The sequence below is a fragment of the Myotis lucifugus genome, unplaced genomic scaffold (genome assembly GCF_000147115.1).
Source record: "Myotis lucifugus unplaced genomic scaffold, Myoluc2.0 scaffold_1799, whole genome shotgun sequence".
Taxonomy (NCBI): Eukaryota; Metazoa; Chordata; class Mammalia; order Chiroptera; family Vespertilionidae; genus Myotis; species Myotis lucifugus.
In genome coordinates this window covers 18,505-36,226 of record NW_005872847.1, presented here as the reverse complement: position 1 = coordinate 36,226, position 17,722 = coordinate 18,505, and the positions used below count along the sequence as shown (strand labels likewise).

Genomic DNA, 17,722 nt, shown 5'->3' with positions numbered 1-17,722 from the left:
ACCTATCCTTACACTGCCTATGCATCTCAGTCCCGATATATAAAATCCTTTCTGGCCTAAACTTCCAATACCACATTCCCATGAAAATATTTTATTTTCAATGAGGAATATTCCTGAGAACTCTAAGTTGTACCCAAGTGTCCTAATCATACTAATCCAAATGGAAACTTCAGAACCCTGAGGAATCTCTGTTATCTGGCTGGCTGGCCTCTCCTAAATGGACAAAGGAAATGAAAATCTTTCTTGCTTGCTTTTGACTAATTTTTACTCATCATATCACTTATTATGTCAAAATAGTATGTATTCAAAAAGACCAGGCATAAACCTAAAAGTCAAATAAACACACCTAAAATCCCTTTTAATTCTGATCCACACACAAATATCTTATCACAATGGTTCTAGAAATAAATGCTCCAAACTCTTGTTCTGCATTTTTCACTTTGCATCATAGCCATTTTCCTAATTTTTACAAAATCCTCTATATAAGAGAAAGTGCTGCATGAAAGAGAATATAAAGTAGTTAGTGAAGAAATCATGTTGTAAGATGATACACTGAACTACTGTTTTCCAGCCTAATTTCTAATAACCACAGCAATATTTCAACCTTCTCAACACCACCACCAGTGATAGCATTCTCATTTACTCTTTATTGGAAAAGAGGTCAATATCATTGGCAATCACTCCACAGCATATTGTCCATTTAATGGCAATTGTCTCTAAGTGCTTTCTGCAAGGAAAAGTGCCAAAATGTATTACTCTTGCTCAGAATGTTTCATAAAGACTGTTTGATTTTGTATGCAGAATTATGAAATAAAACGTGAGATCCTGACTGACCAGAGTGGCTCAGTTGGTTGAGTACTGTCCCATGAATCGAAAGGTCACCTCTTCAATTCTAGGCAGGGTGCATGCCTGTGTTCTGGGCTCAATCTCCAGTAGGGGGTGTGCAGAAGGCAGCCAATCGATGCTTTTCTAAAATCAGTAAAAACATATTGGGGAAAAAAGTGTGATCCATAGTCCCTCCTTTCATCTCCAGAACAAATTTCCAGATACATAGTAATAGGGCTAATGGAAAGCTTTTCTGCATACATTAATCTTATCCATGTTTTTCTAACACATATGCTTCCTTGGAAGGGAGGCAGGGATGAAGGAATATACTCTGGCTAAAAAATTTCCAAACTAGTTACATTCATAGGGTTTCTCTTCAGTATGAGTTGCCTGATGCCTAATAAGTTTAGAGCTGTTAATGAAAGCTTTCCCACATTGATTACATGTAAAGGGTTTCTCTCCAGTATGTGTTCTTTGATGTACAATAAGTCGAGCACTCAAGCTGAATGTTTTCCCACATTGATTACATTCATAGGGCTTCTCCCCAGTATGAGTTCTCTGATGTTGAGTAAGGCATGAACTCTGCCTAAAGGATTTCCCACACTGACTACATTCATAGGGCTTTTCCCCAGTATGAGTTCTCTGATGTACAACAAGAACATAACTCTGGCTGAACGACTTCCCACACTGATTACATTCATAGGGTTTTTCTCCTGTATGAGTTCTTTGATGCATAACAAGGTGTGAACTGCGGTTGAAAGATTTCCCACACTCGTTACATTCATAGGGTTTCTCTCCAGTATGAGTCCTTTGATGTGCCACAAGCTGAGAACTCCAGCTGAAGGATTTCCCACACTGATTACATTCAAAGGGTTTTTCTCCTGTGTGAGTTCTCTGATGGGCAACAAGTTTATAACTCTGACTAAAGGACTTTCCACATTGGTTGCATTCATAGGGGTTTTCTCCAGTGTGAATTCTTTGATGTGCAATAAGTTTATAGCTCTGGATAAATGATTTCCCACATTGATTACATTCATAGGGCTTCTCTCCCGTATGAGTTCTTTGATGTGCAATAAGCTTGTAGCTCTGCCTGAATGACTTTCCACACTGACTGCATTCATAAGGCTTCTCTCCAGTATGAGTTCTCTGATGCACAACAAGAACATAGCTCTGGCTAAAGGATTTCCCACACTGATTACATCTATAAGGTTTCTCTCCAGTATGAGTCCTCTGATGGGAAACAAGGTGAGAGCTCCGGCTGAAGGATTTCCCACATTCATTACATTCATAAGGTTTCTCCCCTGTATGAGTTCTCTGATGTGCAACAAGATGAGAGCTCCAGCTGAAGGATTTCCTGCATTGGTTACATTCAAAGGGTTTCTCTTCAGAATTTTTCATGTTTGGAGCAAGAAATGAATTCTCAGAGATTTTACTACAATTATAGTCAACAGGAATGTTCTGTTGTTCATTATGGGATATGCTATGGTTTAAAACTTGCCCACATTCCTTAACATCAAAGGGTTTTTCTCTTGCATGTATTTTCTCATGTATATTTACGGGTGTACCATGGCTAAAAGATTGAATATTGTTACTAAACCCATCGGATTTATCTTCTGTTTGAGTTCTTGTAAATTGAATAAGGTGAATGCTCTGGGATTTTTTTCCATATTCATTATTTTCACATAGTTTCTCATTGTCATTAATCATCTGATGACTGTCCACAACAGAATGATGTAATTTTTTAACATGAGAGACATGTTTATGGAAATGGTTTCTTATGGGTATCATCTGGGGTGAAAGAAAACTGGAATTCAGACCACTCTTTTCCTCAAGTTCATCACTTTTGCAGACTCTTTCATGAATCAATGCCACTTTCTTAAAAAGTCTTTCTTGCTTTTCCTGTTGCTTCTCCAACTGATCCTTACAAATCCAAACTTCTTCACATGAAGATAACCAAGGATCATCTCTTGTCAACCTTTCTAATTTCACTCCATGGGATGGTTCATCATCAATAATTCTCTGCTTTGATGTTGATTCTCTTCTTCCAAGTGCAGTTGCCAAGTCTGGAAGAAAGAAAAATAAAATATTATAGCCAAAAAATGTTGGAATAGTGAAATAAAGCTGACAAGAAAGGATGCAAAATACATGTAGATTTGTTTTCAGCTATTATAATCTGGATTGAGAATCAAGAGGATGGGATGAAGCAATAAGCAGAAAACTACCACAGCCCAATAGTATAACACTGCATTAAAATGGAATAATTTAATCATAATTTTACTGAATATGTAAGACTTTAGACACCAAATCAAAATCTCCATGTTCCAAAATAAGATTACTTATATAGACTAAAAGAATCATAAAACAATTTTGCAATTCTTAGCAAAGTAATAAAGGGTCCTTTCTACCCTCTTTAGTGCTAAACACATGTTCAATGAAATAGAAATTAGTGTCTACATTCCTAGGAATTTCTGAAAGCATGAAACTTGTTAGCATAGCCTATGTCAGTAAGACACAAGCAAACTACAACTGTGAACCAGGAAAAAGAATTGGGACACTGTTATCCCAGCATTCCCTAGATGCCTTAAGGTTAATATGGCCCCATGGATTCCTGTGATTCTGAGAGAGAATGGAGGTTAGCTCATAAGCATAAGCCTTGCTGACTAAGCCAAGCATTAAAGAGTATCTGGAAAAGTGGTGATGTATATAATCCACTAGGAAATGGGAAATGAAGAAAAATGTGGCATGCCCTATGGGGATTTTTCAATCTAACCTTCTATACCTATGATGACTCCTTTGTGTCTGTTTCTCACCAGGATATATGTGTGGGAAATTCTTTTTATACTCATCCCATTGCTCCAACTGGGAAATTGTGTCTGGTTTGAAAAGCTGGTAGGGAAAGATATAGGACTTTGGGTGCCTGGGCTGGAGACCAGGAAAGTTACTGCAGAATTTGGTCCTAGTTTTTGGCCTTTGGGAATCATGAAGATTAAACAAGCTCAAACCAAAGAAACTGTACCTTTTCTACCTTACAAATTTAAATTAAATTAAATTTTCACTAGGGAATAAAAAGCACAAACAAAATCTATGTGTGGCCAAAGCCATTTTTACCTCTGAACTGCAAAATTCTCAATCAATAAGAAATAATTTCAACATACAGACTTCATTAAAGGGGACCATATTCTTACCCCAAGAGACCAAGTCCCTGTGGTTCTCAAGGATCGCATCTCTGTCCAGGGTCCTCTGAGCAGGGTTCAAAATGCCCTCTTCCTGAGTGAAGTCCACAGTCACAATTTTGAAGTTTACGCCTTCCTAAAACAGGACACACATTCCTGCTCAGCTGGGCATCATTTCCCTTTAATGTTTATAGAGGAAGAAAAGTTTGACAGATGGAAGAAAGGAAACTTGATGTCCCGGAAGTTGTACTGAGATAGGCAGCATTCAAAGAATTCTAGTCAAGGAGTACATGTGTCTTCTAGGTGAGCCCTTTTGGGTTTTGGATGCTGGATCTGTTTTGCAACCCCAAAGAGAAACACCAGATAAGAACTAATATACAATTTCTCTCTTGATCACCTTGAAGAAAATGCTTCCTTCTATTTTTTCACTGGTATATAGAATTCCCACATAGGAATTCCCTCCAAATTACCAAGAAACTAACAGAACAAGGATCAAATCTTTTTCTATCAAAGGCCAAAGAGCAAACATTTTAGGTTTTTCAAACTATACAGTCTGTCACAACCACTCAGCTGTAGCAAGATAGCAGCCATAGAAGATAAATGGGTGTAGCTGTATTACAATAAAATGTTTTATTTACACAAACAGGTAGTAGGCTGGATTTGGCTCCAGGCTCTACTTTGCTGGTGCCTGAAGTATTAGACGAAATGTGGACCTTAATGAAGTAGAGGTTAAAAGCACTGGATTTGGAAAAAAAAGAGACTTGGGTTTTCTCACCTGTAAACAGTATATGTCTGAACTTAAAAAAAAAAATCTAATGTGACAATCTGTGTATTAATGGTGAGTTTATTCTATTTATTAGGCTTAATCATACCCAACGCATTGGGTTGTTGAGTTAATTGTGATGATGAATATAATCACATTAACAATTATTATTATCTGAAAACTCTGAGAAATTAAATGACAGCCAATGTGACCTTTAGTCTTCAGATGACAGTTCTATTTGTCTACACTGACCTGCACTGTAGAGCCTTTAGATGTTCAGGCATTACTGCCATATACAAAGCACTGCCTCCTCTGAGCAGGAAAGGACCTATTTCTAAAACTACTGGGCAGGAATTTTGATCCAAAAAAGAAGTGCTGAGGGTGACCTGTCTTTACCTAAAAGCAGCAAAAGTCGGGGAAGTTGAATGCCACTGGCCACTAAAGGTTTTTAAAATAGACCAGATTTTATTAAGCTGTAATTCATGAATGGGACGCAGGGTCTGTGAATCCCAAGACACTCCAAGCGAAATGCTGCTGTACTGCATTTTTCTATGTTGGAGCCATAAATTTCACCAAATCTCAAAGGTTTTCATGATTAGCCCAAAATGGAATTGAGAAATGTCGTTTGCAAACTGTAACCTCTGTTGAATATGGATCTATTCTATAGTCCTGTTTTCCAACCTCTAATCCATGCTTCCTTTGAATAAATATGTACTCCTTTTTGCTATTTAATGTAGGTACCTACATTAAGCTTGTTCAAATATCAAATAAATAATACTAGACTAGCACCTCCCACTCCATCCCAGCTACATGTTCTCAAAGTTCCACACTTTCTTATCATCTGCATAATGGTCATTTTTTGTCACTAGGCTACAGTCCATGAAGGAAAGTAGAAGGTATTTATAGTCTGCAACTGTTACTCCAGTGCTTAGCATAGTGTTGGTGTACAGTAAATACTAAATATATATTTAGTAAATTATGTCAATACATCAATCAATAGAATTAATAGACTTTATAATATATCCAAATAATCCTGGTCCAAAGTCTATTTTTTAAAATCTTTATTGTTGAAAATATTACATATGTCCCCCTTTCCCCCCCATTAACCCTTTCTAGCCTGCCCCAGGCCTTCACCCTATTGTCTGTGTCCACGGTTTATGCATATATGCATACAAGTTCATTGGTTGATTCCTTCCCACCTACCCACCATCCCCTACCTTCCCTCTGAAGTTCAACAGTCTGTTCATGCTTCTATGACTCAGTCTATTTTTGATCATCAGTTTATTTGGTTCATTAGATTCCACATATGAGTGAGATCATGTGATACTTGTCTTTTTCTGACTGGCTTATTTCTCTTAGCATAATACTCTCCAGGTCCCTCCATGCTATCTCAAAGGATAAGAGATCCTTCTTTTTTTTAACTGCTGCATAGTATTCCATAGTATAAATGCACCACAACTTTTTTATCCACTTATCTGATGGGCACTTGGGCTGTTTCCAGATCTTAGCTATTGTAAATTGTGCTGCTATGAACACTGAGGTGTATACATTCTTTCTGATGGGTGTCTTGGGTCTGGTCCAAATTCTGATTTAGGTCTTCTCCTCTCACCTGAAACTCAAAGGGCCTATCACATACCCATGTGAAAAAAAAGTCCTTCGATATGTAGATACTGGCTTTTCTGAACTTCTATCCCCACTTACTCTATTCTGCTTCACCTGCCCCAAATCCCCACTCCTCCCAGTCCTTCTCAAACCCTTCAACTGTGTCCTTGGGAACTCATCTGCTATAATAATGTAATCCTACAGCTTCAACATCTTCACCTAATATTCCCTCTACATCCCTGTGTTAAAGGAAACATACCTTCCCCCCTGTGGACTCCTTCCGCCACAGACATCCCAGGCTTAGGGTGGTCATGCTCTCCCATCCAAGGGGGCGGGTGTGAGTCCTCCCAGTTACATTTAAACCCTTATCACTTACCATACTTCTTAGTTTTGTCCTACCAACCTCTGGAACCACCACGCCCATCCCCTGAAGACTTATAATACCCATGATTCATTTCCCATTTCAAGAACTTGAATTGTTTCACCTTCCATTGTCTATTGCAGCGATTTTCAACATTTTTCATCTCATGGCACATACAAACTAATTACTAAAATTCTGAGGAACACCAAAAAAATATATTACATTTTTGCCAATCTGACAAAAAAAGGTATAATTTTATTAACTTACAAAAAATAATAGTAATTACCTACCCTTTTTGCTCCAAAGTGACTTTTTTTAAAAAAAAAAAAAACACCAGGTATATATATGGATTTCTGGTACCAAGAATTAACCAATCGCAACCTTACTGTGCGACGTGACCAATAAGATATAACTCTATTATATGACCTATATATTTATGGTTCAAGATAGGGCATTCACACTGGATGGCTATTGTTTTGGCTGTTGTCAGTTTTTAATTTGACAATCTAAGAGAAAAGAAGTCAGTGCCCCTGACTAAATAGTCAGATATGTATGTTTTAAAAATTCTTACGGCACACCCATGAGCCTGCAGCAGCACCCTGGTTGAAAATGACTGGTCTACTAGTTTAGCATCCACTTGCAGAGTTCTCTGATAATACTATAAAAGTAACTGACTTTAAGAAAGCACTTGCTGTGTAGTGCCAGGCAGTGCGCTTATCCGTGACACAAATTACCATTCAATTCTCACAAGGTCCTGTGAGAAAATTCTATTAGTAGCACCATTTTTCAGATGAAGAACTAGAGAAATTAACATATGCCTAAAGTTGGTAGCTGGTTTACAACCTCACAGTTGCTTGACATCAGAGGCTGTGTTCTCAGTCATCAATTCACATGGCTAGCCAAACTCCCAGACCCTAAAATTGCTCTTCAGCGCCCCACTCTTAGGGTGATACCCCAGACTTAACATAAAGTACTCTACCTCTCAAATCACACACATAGAACTGCCTACTCTTTGATTACATCACATTATTATTTTTTATTACAACATCAGGTTAAAATTTTTTTTCAATTACAGTTTATATTCAATGTTGTTTTGTATTAGTTTCAGGTGTACAGCATAGTAGTTAGACAATCATATACTTTTTGCAAAGTGGTCCCCACAGTATTTCCAGTACACACCTACCTGGCACTGGAAATACATAGTTGTTACAATATTATTGACTATATTCCCTATGCTGTACTTTACATCCCCGTGACTATTCTGTTAACTACCAATCTGTCCTTCTCAATCTCTTTGCCTTTTTCACCCAGTCCCCCAACCACATCCTCTCTGGCAACTTCTCCACTTTACTTGTTTAATTACTCTCTTTACCTTTCTCGTCCTTAGATGGTCTGGGGCCATTGCTCTATTGAAATGTCTACTATTACTATCTATCAGTCTATATTCTTTTCCTTTCTAGTTAGTGTCCTCTTTATCTTTTCCGACTTAATTATTCAGTTTAGAGTCGAGATCATTCATTTTAATCCCATTTAATATATTAAAAAATTCTCTTTTAAATATTACCTTGACCTATGGGGCTTCCACTGAATGCTTGTGGCTACAAAAGCTAAACCAATCTGAATGTCAATGTACCATCTATGGAAAGTAGGTTACAGAATGCTCCCCTTTGGGAGAGGGGAAATCTGCAGAAGCAGCTGGATAGAGTGTTATCAATTAATGGTCACTACCTTGGATAATCCCATCAGATCCTCCAGCAGCCCTGCTATGCCTCCTGGAGCAGCTTGTTCTCCCATAATCCAAAATTACTACTCTAAGACTTCTCTACACATGTCACACGTCTCTCCATTCCAATCCCCACCCTTATAGCCAACAGTTAACTCCGTCTGCTTGTTCAGAGGCAAATCTAAGCTTTCACGTAACTCCCTCAACCTCATTCGTCCTTTATGCGTCCTTCTTCCTCTGTAGAGCCATTTATTCACATACTAGTGGCCCTGTGCACGAATCTGTGCGCGAGTAGCTCGCTGCCGCTTGCCTCAGCTGGCCGCCCCGCCCACCGCCGCTTGTAGCTCTCCACCGCACATAGCTCACTGCCCTGCCCTCCTTCTGCTCTCCTCCACTCGTAGCTTGCTGCCATGCCCTCCTGTAGCTCACTGCCCCGCCCTCCTGCTGATTGGTCGTTACGTGATGGTGTCCTAACCAATTTGCATATTACCCTATTATAAGTATAGATACTCTGAATTCCCCTGGAACTAATCAAGGACTCTGCTTTATAGTTTTATCTTCTCTCTCTCCTGACTATTAACTTCTTTTTCCCCCACTAACTCCTTCCTGCAACCACTTGTGAGTCATATCTTTTGAATCCTTTAAGGAAATTTTTAAAAAGGCCTTCAACTTCAAATGTCCTGACAGCTACCACTCTCTTCAATCTTTCACATGATCACCCAATTTCTGTAAAAGTTGCCCCCTCTTACCTCCATTCCCATCACTTTCTACTCACTTCCCAGTTCACTTCAATCTGGCTTCTGCCACCAACCAGCCACACACATTTCTCAATGTAGAGAGGCCATGTGTCCAACCCACCTGGGATGGGACGGCCACTGGCCCCGAATCTTCTCTCTCGACCTTGATGATAATCTCTTGAGGAAGGAGAGAGTCCTGAGAAAGCAAAATAGACGAGAGAAAGGAAATTAAAGGGAGCTCCGTCACAGCTCAAAACCCTCACTGTGCGTAGGCAAGGATCTGACGTACCACTGTTTCTAAGGCATCCCACCACCCAGACTCCTGCTCCCTCCTTGGTAAGCTCAAGTGACCCATGTGGGGGGGGGGGGCATCTGGAGGGTCACTGAAACATCAGACATGTGTCTTTGTGGACCTTCCAGGCCAGCCCAGCTGCCAGCCCAGTGAGTGACCACAGGCACTATGTAGAACAGGGGTCCTCAAACTACGGCCCGCGGGCCACATGCAAATACAAATATTGTATTTGTTCCTATTTTGTTTTTTTACTTCAAAATAAGATATGTGCAATGTGCATAGGAATTTGTTCATGGTGTTTTTTAAAACTATAGTCCGGCCCTCCAACGGTCTGAGGGACAGTGAACTGGCCCCCTGTTTAAAAAGTTTGAGGACCCCTGATGTAGAAGAAAAGAAATGTACAGCTGAATCCCTGCCTGAGTCCCTGGACCTCAGAATTGTAAGCAGATAAGACAGAATACAGCATGACCAAAGAATGATCAAGGAGGGGGAAATCAATAAGTTAACTTCATGAAACGTTTGGCATAAAGCACCACCAATAGAAAATCTACTGTTAAGACTTCTTCCGAATCAGTAAGAAAAGGGTAGCTCCCACAGAAAAATGGACAAAGGAAAATACAATGCAGCTCAACTATGAAGCAATAAAATGGCCAGTGAATATACAAAGAGATGCTCACCTCTTTAAATCAGATAACACTAAACCTCTATTTCTATAATTATCTCTTATATGTTAGAGACCATCAATTCACACTGGTACCTCCAATTATAATTCAACACACTTTATACTAGCTTTCCTGTTTTCCATATTTGCACCTTCCTTCTCCTGCATCCAGTATTCACTTAAATTTACTGATTTGCTCAAAGCCCCTGTATGTAACCAACCATGTGGAGAGTTTCTTTTGCCTGTTGCTTACAATTCCTCCTGTGGTGGCCCACTGGTCAAGAGCTTCTTATACTCTTAGTGGAAGTTTAACTTGACCCAACCTTTCTGCACTGGCCACATATATATATTAAATCCTTACTTGAGGATGTGTTTTTACTGATTTGAGAGAGAGGGGGGAAGGGAGAGAGAAAGAGAAACATTGATGTAAGAGAGAAACATCAGTTGCCTCTTGTTCACACCCTGACCACGAATCAAACCCATAACCTCAGTATGTGCCTTGACTGGGAATCAAACCTGAAATCATTTTGGTGCACGGGACAATGCTCCAATCAACTGAGCCACCTGGCCAGGGCTGAACTAGCAATATATATATTTTTATTTTCTTAATGTTTTTATTGACTTTAGAGAGAGAGAGAGAGAGAGAGAGAGAGGAAAGGAGAGGGAAAGAGAGAAACATCAATCAGTTGCCTCCTATATGCACCCTGACTGGGGATCAAACCTGCAACCTGAGTATGTGCCTTGACTGGGAATTGAACCTTCCACCTTTCAGTTCGATGCTCAACCAACGGAGCCACATCAGCCAGGGCAGCAATATATTTTTTAAATAACATTTTATTTGGAATAGTTTAAGACTTGTAAGAGGTTGCAAAAATAGAACAGAGAATTCCTATGTACCCTTAGCCCAGCTTCCCCTGATGCTAGTATTAACAAAACCACAGTACACTGTCAAAATTAGGAAACTGATACTGGTACAGTATTTTTAACTCAGGCACAAACTTTTTTCAGATTTTGTCAGTTTTTGTAGATAGATACTCCTTGATTTTTGTCTTTTTAATGGAAATATTTTTAACATGATATACTATTCAATAAGCCTACTTGTATTTCATTGGCAAATAATAAAAACTACACTTAGATGTATATATGTACAAGAAAACTCATTAAAGGGTTACATTATCCTAGCTAAATGGGAGGATGCTTCCAGGGTTCTTGTTCCAGCATCAAGAAGGGTTCAGCAATCTGGAGAAGGGCTGTGTGTAACTTAATAAAGAGTCCAGAGATGAAACATAATTTTGAAAGGCATTATAGCAGTGGTTCTCAACCTTCTGGCCCTTTAAATACAGTTCCTCATGTTGTGACCCAACCATAAAATTATTTTCGTTGCTACTTCATAACTGTAATGTTGCTACTGTTATAAATCGTAATGTAAATATCTGATATGCAGGGTGGTCTTAGGCGACCCCTGTGAAAGGGTCGTTAGACTGCCAAAGGGGTCACGACCCACAGGTTGAGAACCGCTGCATTATAGGGAGTCAGAGGAGCCTAGCTAAAGAAACTAAGATCTCCTCGTCTCAGGACCCCCTGCTTTTTATTAACACAATTTGTCCTAAGGCGAGGTGGAGATATACACTTCAAAGGGTCATGTTTCGTATACAGAGTCCATTGTCAGATTATCAGGTTTTGGAGAACTGCCTACTGCTGTTCAGGTGTTTGGCCAGTAGGAGGCAATAATATGTAGATTAAGATGCCCTGAGCTGTCTGGCAGCAAGCAATCATCCCTTTTCAGGTTTGGGGAAATGCCTTTGCTACTCCAGATGATTCAGCCCTGATGAACATGCTGGAATTGGCTTCAGGCAGGATGCATTAAATAATGTCCATCACTAAGTGCCTGGTTAAATAAATGATGCTTCATCCAGATAAATGAATACTATGTAGCAGTTGAGAGAAGAGACAGATTGCCTAAATGACAATCTGTGTGTATAAATGACAGAAAGATGTTTATAATACATTGTTGAATGAAAAAACTAAAACAATCTATAAAATATGAACAGATTTTTATAGAATATAAACATACACAGAAAAGTCAGGATAGTCTCCAAAGCATTAAAAGCAGTTATTTTGGGGAGGGAGAGGATTGAGGAGCAAGTTCACAGTCTGTTTTAATACTGTATCTATTTTTTAATAACACTTATTTCCCTTAATCAGAAGCCAGCAAAATATTTTTCTCTTGAAAAATCACTTTGAAACCAGATAATTCCTAAAAGTGTTGTGTGTGTGTGTGTGTGTGTGTGTGTGTATTTCTTATACATATATGCAGGGGTGGGCAAAAGTAGGTTTATAGTTATAATATCTATATATATAAAAGCCTAAGCAACTGATCAGTAGCTATAATGTGCACTGACCACCAGGGGGCAGATGCTCAACACAAGAGCTGCGGAGGGACAGCAACTTTGTAGAATGCCCCCTCGCACTCCGGGACACCTTGGGGGATGTCGGACTGCCGGTTTCGGTCCGATCCCTGCAGGCCAGGCCGAGGGACCCCACCTGCTGGAGGGACTCAGCTCACTCCACAGACGCCCTTTGAGCCCCAGTGCTGCCCCAGGTGTGGCCGGCTGGGGAGGAACCATGGGAGGTTGGCTTCAGGGCGTGTCCAGCCCGTCTCATCCAGTCCCGCCCCACAGGCCACCTTCTAATTAATTTACTTTAAATGTGCACAAATCCATACACCAGGCCTCTAGTATATATATATTTGGTCACCCAGGTGACCAAAATGTATGTCTCAGATATAGCTGATCTTTACCCACCGTTCCCAATTCACGGCTCCTTAGGATTTTCTCTCTTGCTCTGTTAATGAAATGAGTTTTGAATCCCACCCAAGGGTGGGGGCTGGTTGCCAGTAGGAGCCAACAATGTCATTAGAGAACTAGAACTTTCAGTCCCACCATGATTTCCGGGGAGAGGAGAGGGGCCTGGGGTTGGATCGATCATGACTATGTAATGAAGCCTCCATAAAGCCCCCAAGAACAGCTCCCCAGCCCCTGTTTTGAACAGCTTCCACACTGGGAACTAGAGCACCTCCGTGAGTCACCGTGCCAGGCCCAGGGGCCACGAGGACAGCGGCTCCTTCCCTCAGGACCTGGCCCCACACGTCTCTTCATCTGGGTGCTGACTCATATCCTTTAGCATCCTCTGCAATAGATCGGTATCTAGTAAGTCAATGGGTTTCCCGATTTTCGTGAGCTGTTCTAGCAAAGTAATTGAACTCAAAGAGGGGTCATGGGAACCTGTGGTTTACAGTCAGTCGGTCAGAAAAGCACAGATAACAACGCGGCTTGCAGCTGGCATCTGAAGTACAGGGTGGTGTTGTGGGACCGAGCCCCTTACCTGTGGAATCTGATTCTATCTCTGGGCAGATGGTGTCAGAATTGAGTTGAATGACACCTTGCTGGAGTTAGAGAATTGCTTGTTGGTGTGAGGAAACCTAGATACACACACACACACACACACACACACACACACACACACACGTTGGTATTCGGTCTGGGAACCCCTTCCAACCTCAAGCTGCTAATGGACTCAACCATATCGTGAAAACTCACTGCAAAGAGAAATTACATTTATAACATGTGACAATGCAGACATGGCTTTTCTTGCCACAAAAGTGCTTTTCTGACCGACTGACTATAAATCACAGTGGGTCTGTGTGACCAATAGATTGCAGAGGAAGGGATGGAGTGCCGCTTCCGAGATCAGATGACAAAAGACACTGTGGGTTCCATCTTGGGTGTGTGTGCATTTAAACTTTCGGTCTCTCTCTCTCTCTCTCTCTCTCTCTCTCTCTCTCTCTCTCTCTTCCAGATCATGTGCACTGGGAGAAACCAGCTGCTGTGTTAAGCGGCCCTGGGGAGATGTCTGCCTGGTGAGGAACTGGGGCTTCTCGCCAACAGCCACGTGAGTGACCTTGCAAGTGGGTCCTCCTACACAGCAACCTCCTGGAGGCAGCGGCCCAGCCCAGCCAACACCCTCGCCAGACACCCAGCGTCTGAAACACACAGACAAGCTGCTCCCAGGGGCCTGGCCCTCAGAAAACGTGTGAGATGATAAATGCTGGCTGTTTCCAGCTGCTAAGTCCTGGGGTATGCAACCATAGGGAGCTAATACAAGGGAAAAAAGATGTTTCTGCTTTTCCTATGTAACCTTGGGCTCTAGAAGAAGCACAAGTCGCTCTATGAGAACGAAATCCTCTTTCTCCCCAGTGCCTCACACAGGGCTTTACACGGGCTAGGCAATAAAAAACATGCGATGAAAGTACAAATTATAATGAACAGATTGCTAATTCAGTTGTATGACACAGAAGAAGGACCATTAAGATTCCCAGGGCCCTGGCCGATGTGGCTCAGCTGGCTGGAGTGCCGTCCTTGCACCGAAAGGCTGTGGGTTTGATTCCCGGTCAGGGTACATACCTAGGTTGCGGTTACGATCCCCAGTTGGGACACGTGCGGGAGGCGATCAATCCATGTTTTCCTCAATCTCTCTCTCCCTCTCTCTCTCCCTCTCCCTTCCCCTCTTTCTAAAATCAGTAAGTATATCCTCGGGTGAAGATTAAAAAAAAAAAAGAAAGATTCCCAGAAAACACATGAAGTCACTAGCTTATAGTAGAATGCCAATGGTCACATCAAAATGCCTTCTACTTATAATTTTGATAAAAAATGTGAATGTAAATTTATATTTGTTTGACTCTTTTCAAAAAACTCTTGTGCATGTGTACAAGGAAGCATATGCAAAAACATTTACAGCCGTGCTATTTGTAATAGCAAAAAATCGAACACTAAATAGCCATTAACAGTGTGTCCATAAAACCCACAGCATTCATGTCGAAGTCGAAATCTGGGCACCAGGTGTGCACAATGGTATCAAAATGTCACTGCTCCCAGGTCCTCAGAGTGGCCAGGGTTAGGGAATATAGGAGTATGTGTTTGTACATACACACACACACATACACACACACACACACACTTCTATGTATTTCCAGGCCCTCAGAGTGGCCAGAGTTAGGGAATATAGGAGTATGTGTCTGTACACACACACAAACATGTGACACACACATGGCACACACCACACACACATTTCTCTGTATTTCTACATCGACAGACGGAAAGCCATGAGCCACATCAATAACTCCAATGTCCACTGAACACCACAGTTCATGCCAGTGTTTTCTCTTCCGTATCTGACGGAGAGACTCTGCTGGATGCTCCTCGGCCCACTGGGCTCTGCAGCCCCATAGGAAGCCACCCTGTGCGGGGGCCCTCCCCACCCTGCTTGGGCTCTGACTCTGCAGGCCAGGTGGCCCCTTCTCATGGACCCACTCTCATGCCCCCAGACTTGGCTCCGTGGGGAAGCCCTCGCCATCCTGCTTGGGCTCTGATACTCCATGCCAGGCTACCCTCATGCATGGATGACCTCAACCTGCTCAGGCTGTGACACGCCATACGAGATGTGCCCCCCTCCCCAGGCCCAACATGGTGCACATGTCACCCTGCTCTGGCTCTGGTACCCACGCTGGGCACCCTCACGGCACTTGGGCTCCTCTCTCTGGATGCCCTTCTCACTTGCTCTGGCCCCGTCACCCCAAACGAGATCCCCTCTTCCACGTGGACTTACCTCGCCTACTTGGGCTCTGACTCCTAACACCCCTTCCTTGCCCCGCTTGATGCCTCCACACAGAGATGCCCTCCTCACCCCCATCGGGCCGTGACACCCACAGCTGGGAGCCCCCCCTCAGTGCAGAGGCCTGCCCAGCTCTGCCCAGCTCTGCCCCACCTAATGGCTTCGGGGCTGCATTGTTCAGGAAGGCGAAAGCGAAATCCTAATTTAACATTTTAAAGAAATTAAATGTTTTCAAAGAATATTTGCTGTAGGAAAATGATTTCAATTAGTAATATCTTAACCTTAAAATGCGCTGTACAAAAGTACAAGTGGATAAAATAAATGAAAACACAAAGTCCCCTGGAAAGTAACGTAACAGGACAGCTAATCTTTGTTAACTGGTGTATTTACTGTCTTTTAATGTATTTTTTTTCTCTTTTCAAATCCTCGCCCAAGGATATGTTTTTGTTGATTTTTTTTAGAGAGAGAGGAAGGAAGAGGGACAGAAAGAGAGAGAAACATCGATGTGAGAGAGCAACAACAATCAGCTGCCTCCCGTACACGCCCTGCAGCCCTTCGGAGCACAGGACGATGCTCCAACCAACGGAGCCTCACCGGCCAGGGCCTAACAAATCTTCTATACACACACACACTACACCCCTTTTCAAAAAGGTGGTCATTTCTAAATGCTAGTGACTTAACACAGATCATAAATAAACATCCCTTTACGTTGGTAAATATGCATTATCACATCAATGCCTACAGTGTATTTCCTGTCATGGTCTTACCATAACGCCTCGAACTCTCCTCTTGCGTTGCATATTCTCAAACATTCTTTCAAGCGCTCATTCTCAGGCAGAGCCAAGAGTTGCTGGTCAAAGGGCATTCCGTATTCTAAGGGCTTTTGATACAGGGTGCCAAATTCCTCCCAGAAAGAGTTAGCGTCTGGGTTAGAAGGGTGAAGGAATGCAGGGAGCCTCATTAAATGCATCGTGTGTAAGTGTCAGGAGCCTGCAAATCAGGCGCCAAAAGCCCCCCAAACACTGCAGAGAGCAGGACAGCTCCCAAGTCCAGAGGGTTGGGCTGTGGGGCCTGGGTGGGCTCCAGCTCTGCATCTCCGGGGGAAGGGAAAGGAAGGGAAGGGAAGGGGAGGGAAGCTCACTCACCTGCACACAGGCCTCCGTCAGGGTTCCCGGGGGCTTCTCCTCCTGCTCTTCCATGCTCTCCTTCCCGCACGGGCAGGGGCCTGAGGTCCTGAGCTGCGAGGGGAGTAACCCTGAGTACAACCCCCTCCTGTAGGTCCACCTTGGCACCCCGTCCCTGGTTAGTCTCTGCTCCCGGGATGCATTTCCCATGAGAAGTGTGCTTCTAGAGCAGTGATGGCGAACCTCTGACACCTCTGACACGCGAACTCATTTTTTTGGTTGATTTTTCTTTGTTAAATGGCATTTAAATATATAAAATAAATATCAAAAATATAAGTCTTTGTTTTACTATGGTTGCAAATATCAAAAAATTTCTATATGTGACACGGCACCAGAGTGAAGTTAGGGTTTTTCAAAATGCTGACACGCCGAGCTCAAAAGGTTCGCCATCACTGGGCTAGAGGGTCCTGCCCGGATTCCAGCCTGGAAAGCTGTGCGTGTACCTGGAGATCCTTGGTCCCTCTCCCAGGCCAGGACTCTGCGGCTCCACACTGGGTCCTCCCCTATCGGAGGCCTCTGGATCCTGCACCAGTGAGCCCATGTCCTGCCCAAACGCAGCCTTCACCACCACCATCATCTGCAGCACAAATCAGTCATCCCTTCCCCACTGGGTCCCGAAATTCCTGCAAACACCTAGCCCAGTGGTCAGCAAACCGCGGCTCGCGAGGCACATGCGGCTCTTTGGCCCCTTGAGTGTGGCTCTTCCACAAAATACCAGCTCTTCCACAAAA

The 17,722-nt window shown here is 42.4% G+C and overlaps 1 protein-coding gene across 5 annotated transcripts; it reads right to left on the bottom strand.

Annotated features, from left to right (window-relative positions):
- Positions 1-332: 332 nt before the first annotated feature.
- Positions 333-17,043, bottom strand: LOC102424496 (zinc finger protein 180). 5 transcript variants are annotated; one of them, XM_023748779.1, is made up of 4 exons: positions 16,953-17,043; positions 9,306-9,380; positions 4,011-4,134; positions 333-2,888 (listed from the first exon to the last, which is right to left on the bottom strand). In XM_023748779.1, exons 1-4 carry the CDS (start codon positions 17,004-17,006, stop codon positions 1,177-1,179), a joined length of 1,965 nt encoding a protein of 654 aa, XP_023604547.1. In that variant the 5' UTR covers positions 17,007-17,043; the 3' UTR covers positions 333-1,176. The 5 variants fall into 5 exon arrangements, with proteins under 5 accessions (XP_023604547.1, XP_023604548.1, XP_023604549.1 ...); XM_023748780.1 differs by lacking the exon at positions 16,953-17,043 and adding an exon at positions 16,575-16,686; XM_023748781.1 differs by lacking the exon at positions 4,011-4,134 and having other exon boundaries at positions 16,953-17,013.
- Positions 17,044-17,722: the final 679 nt, after the last annotated feature.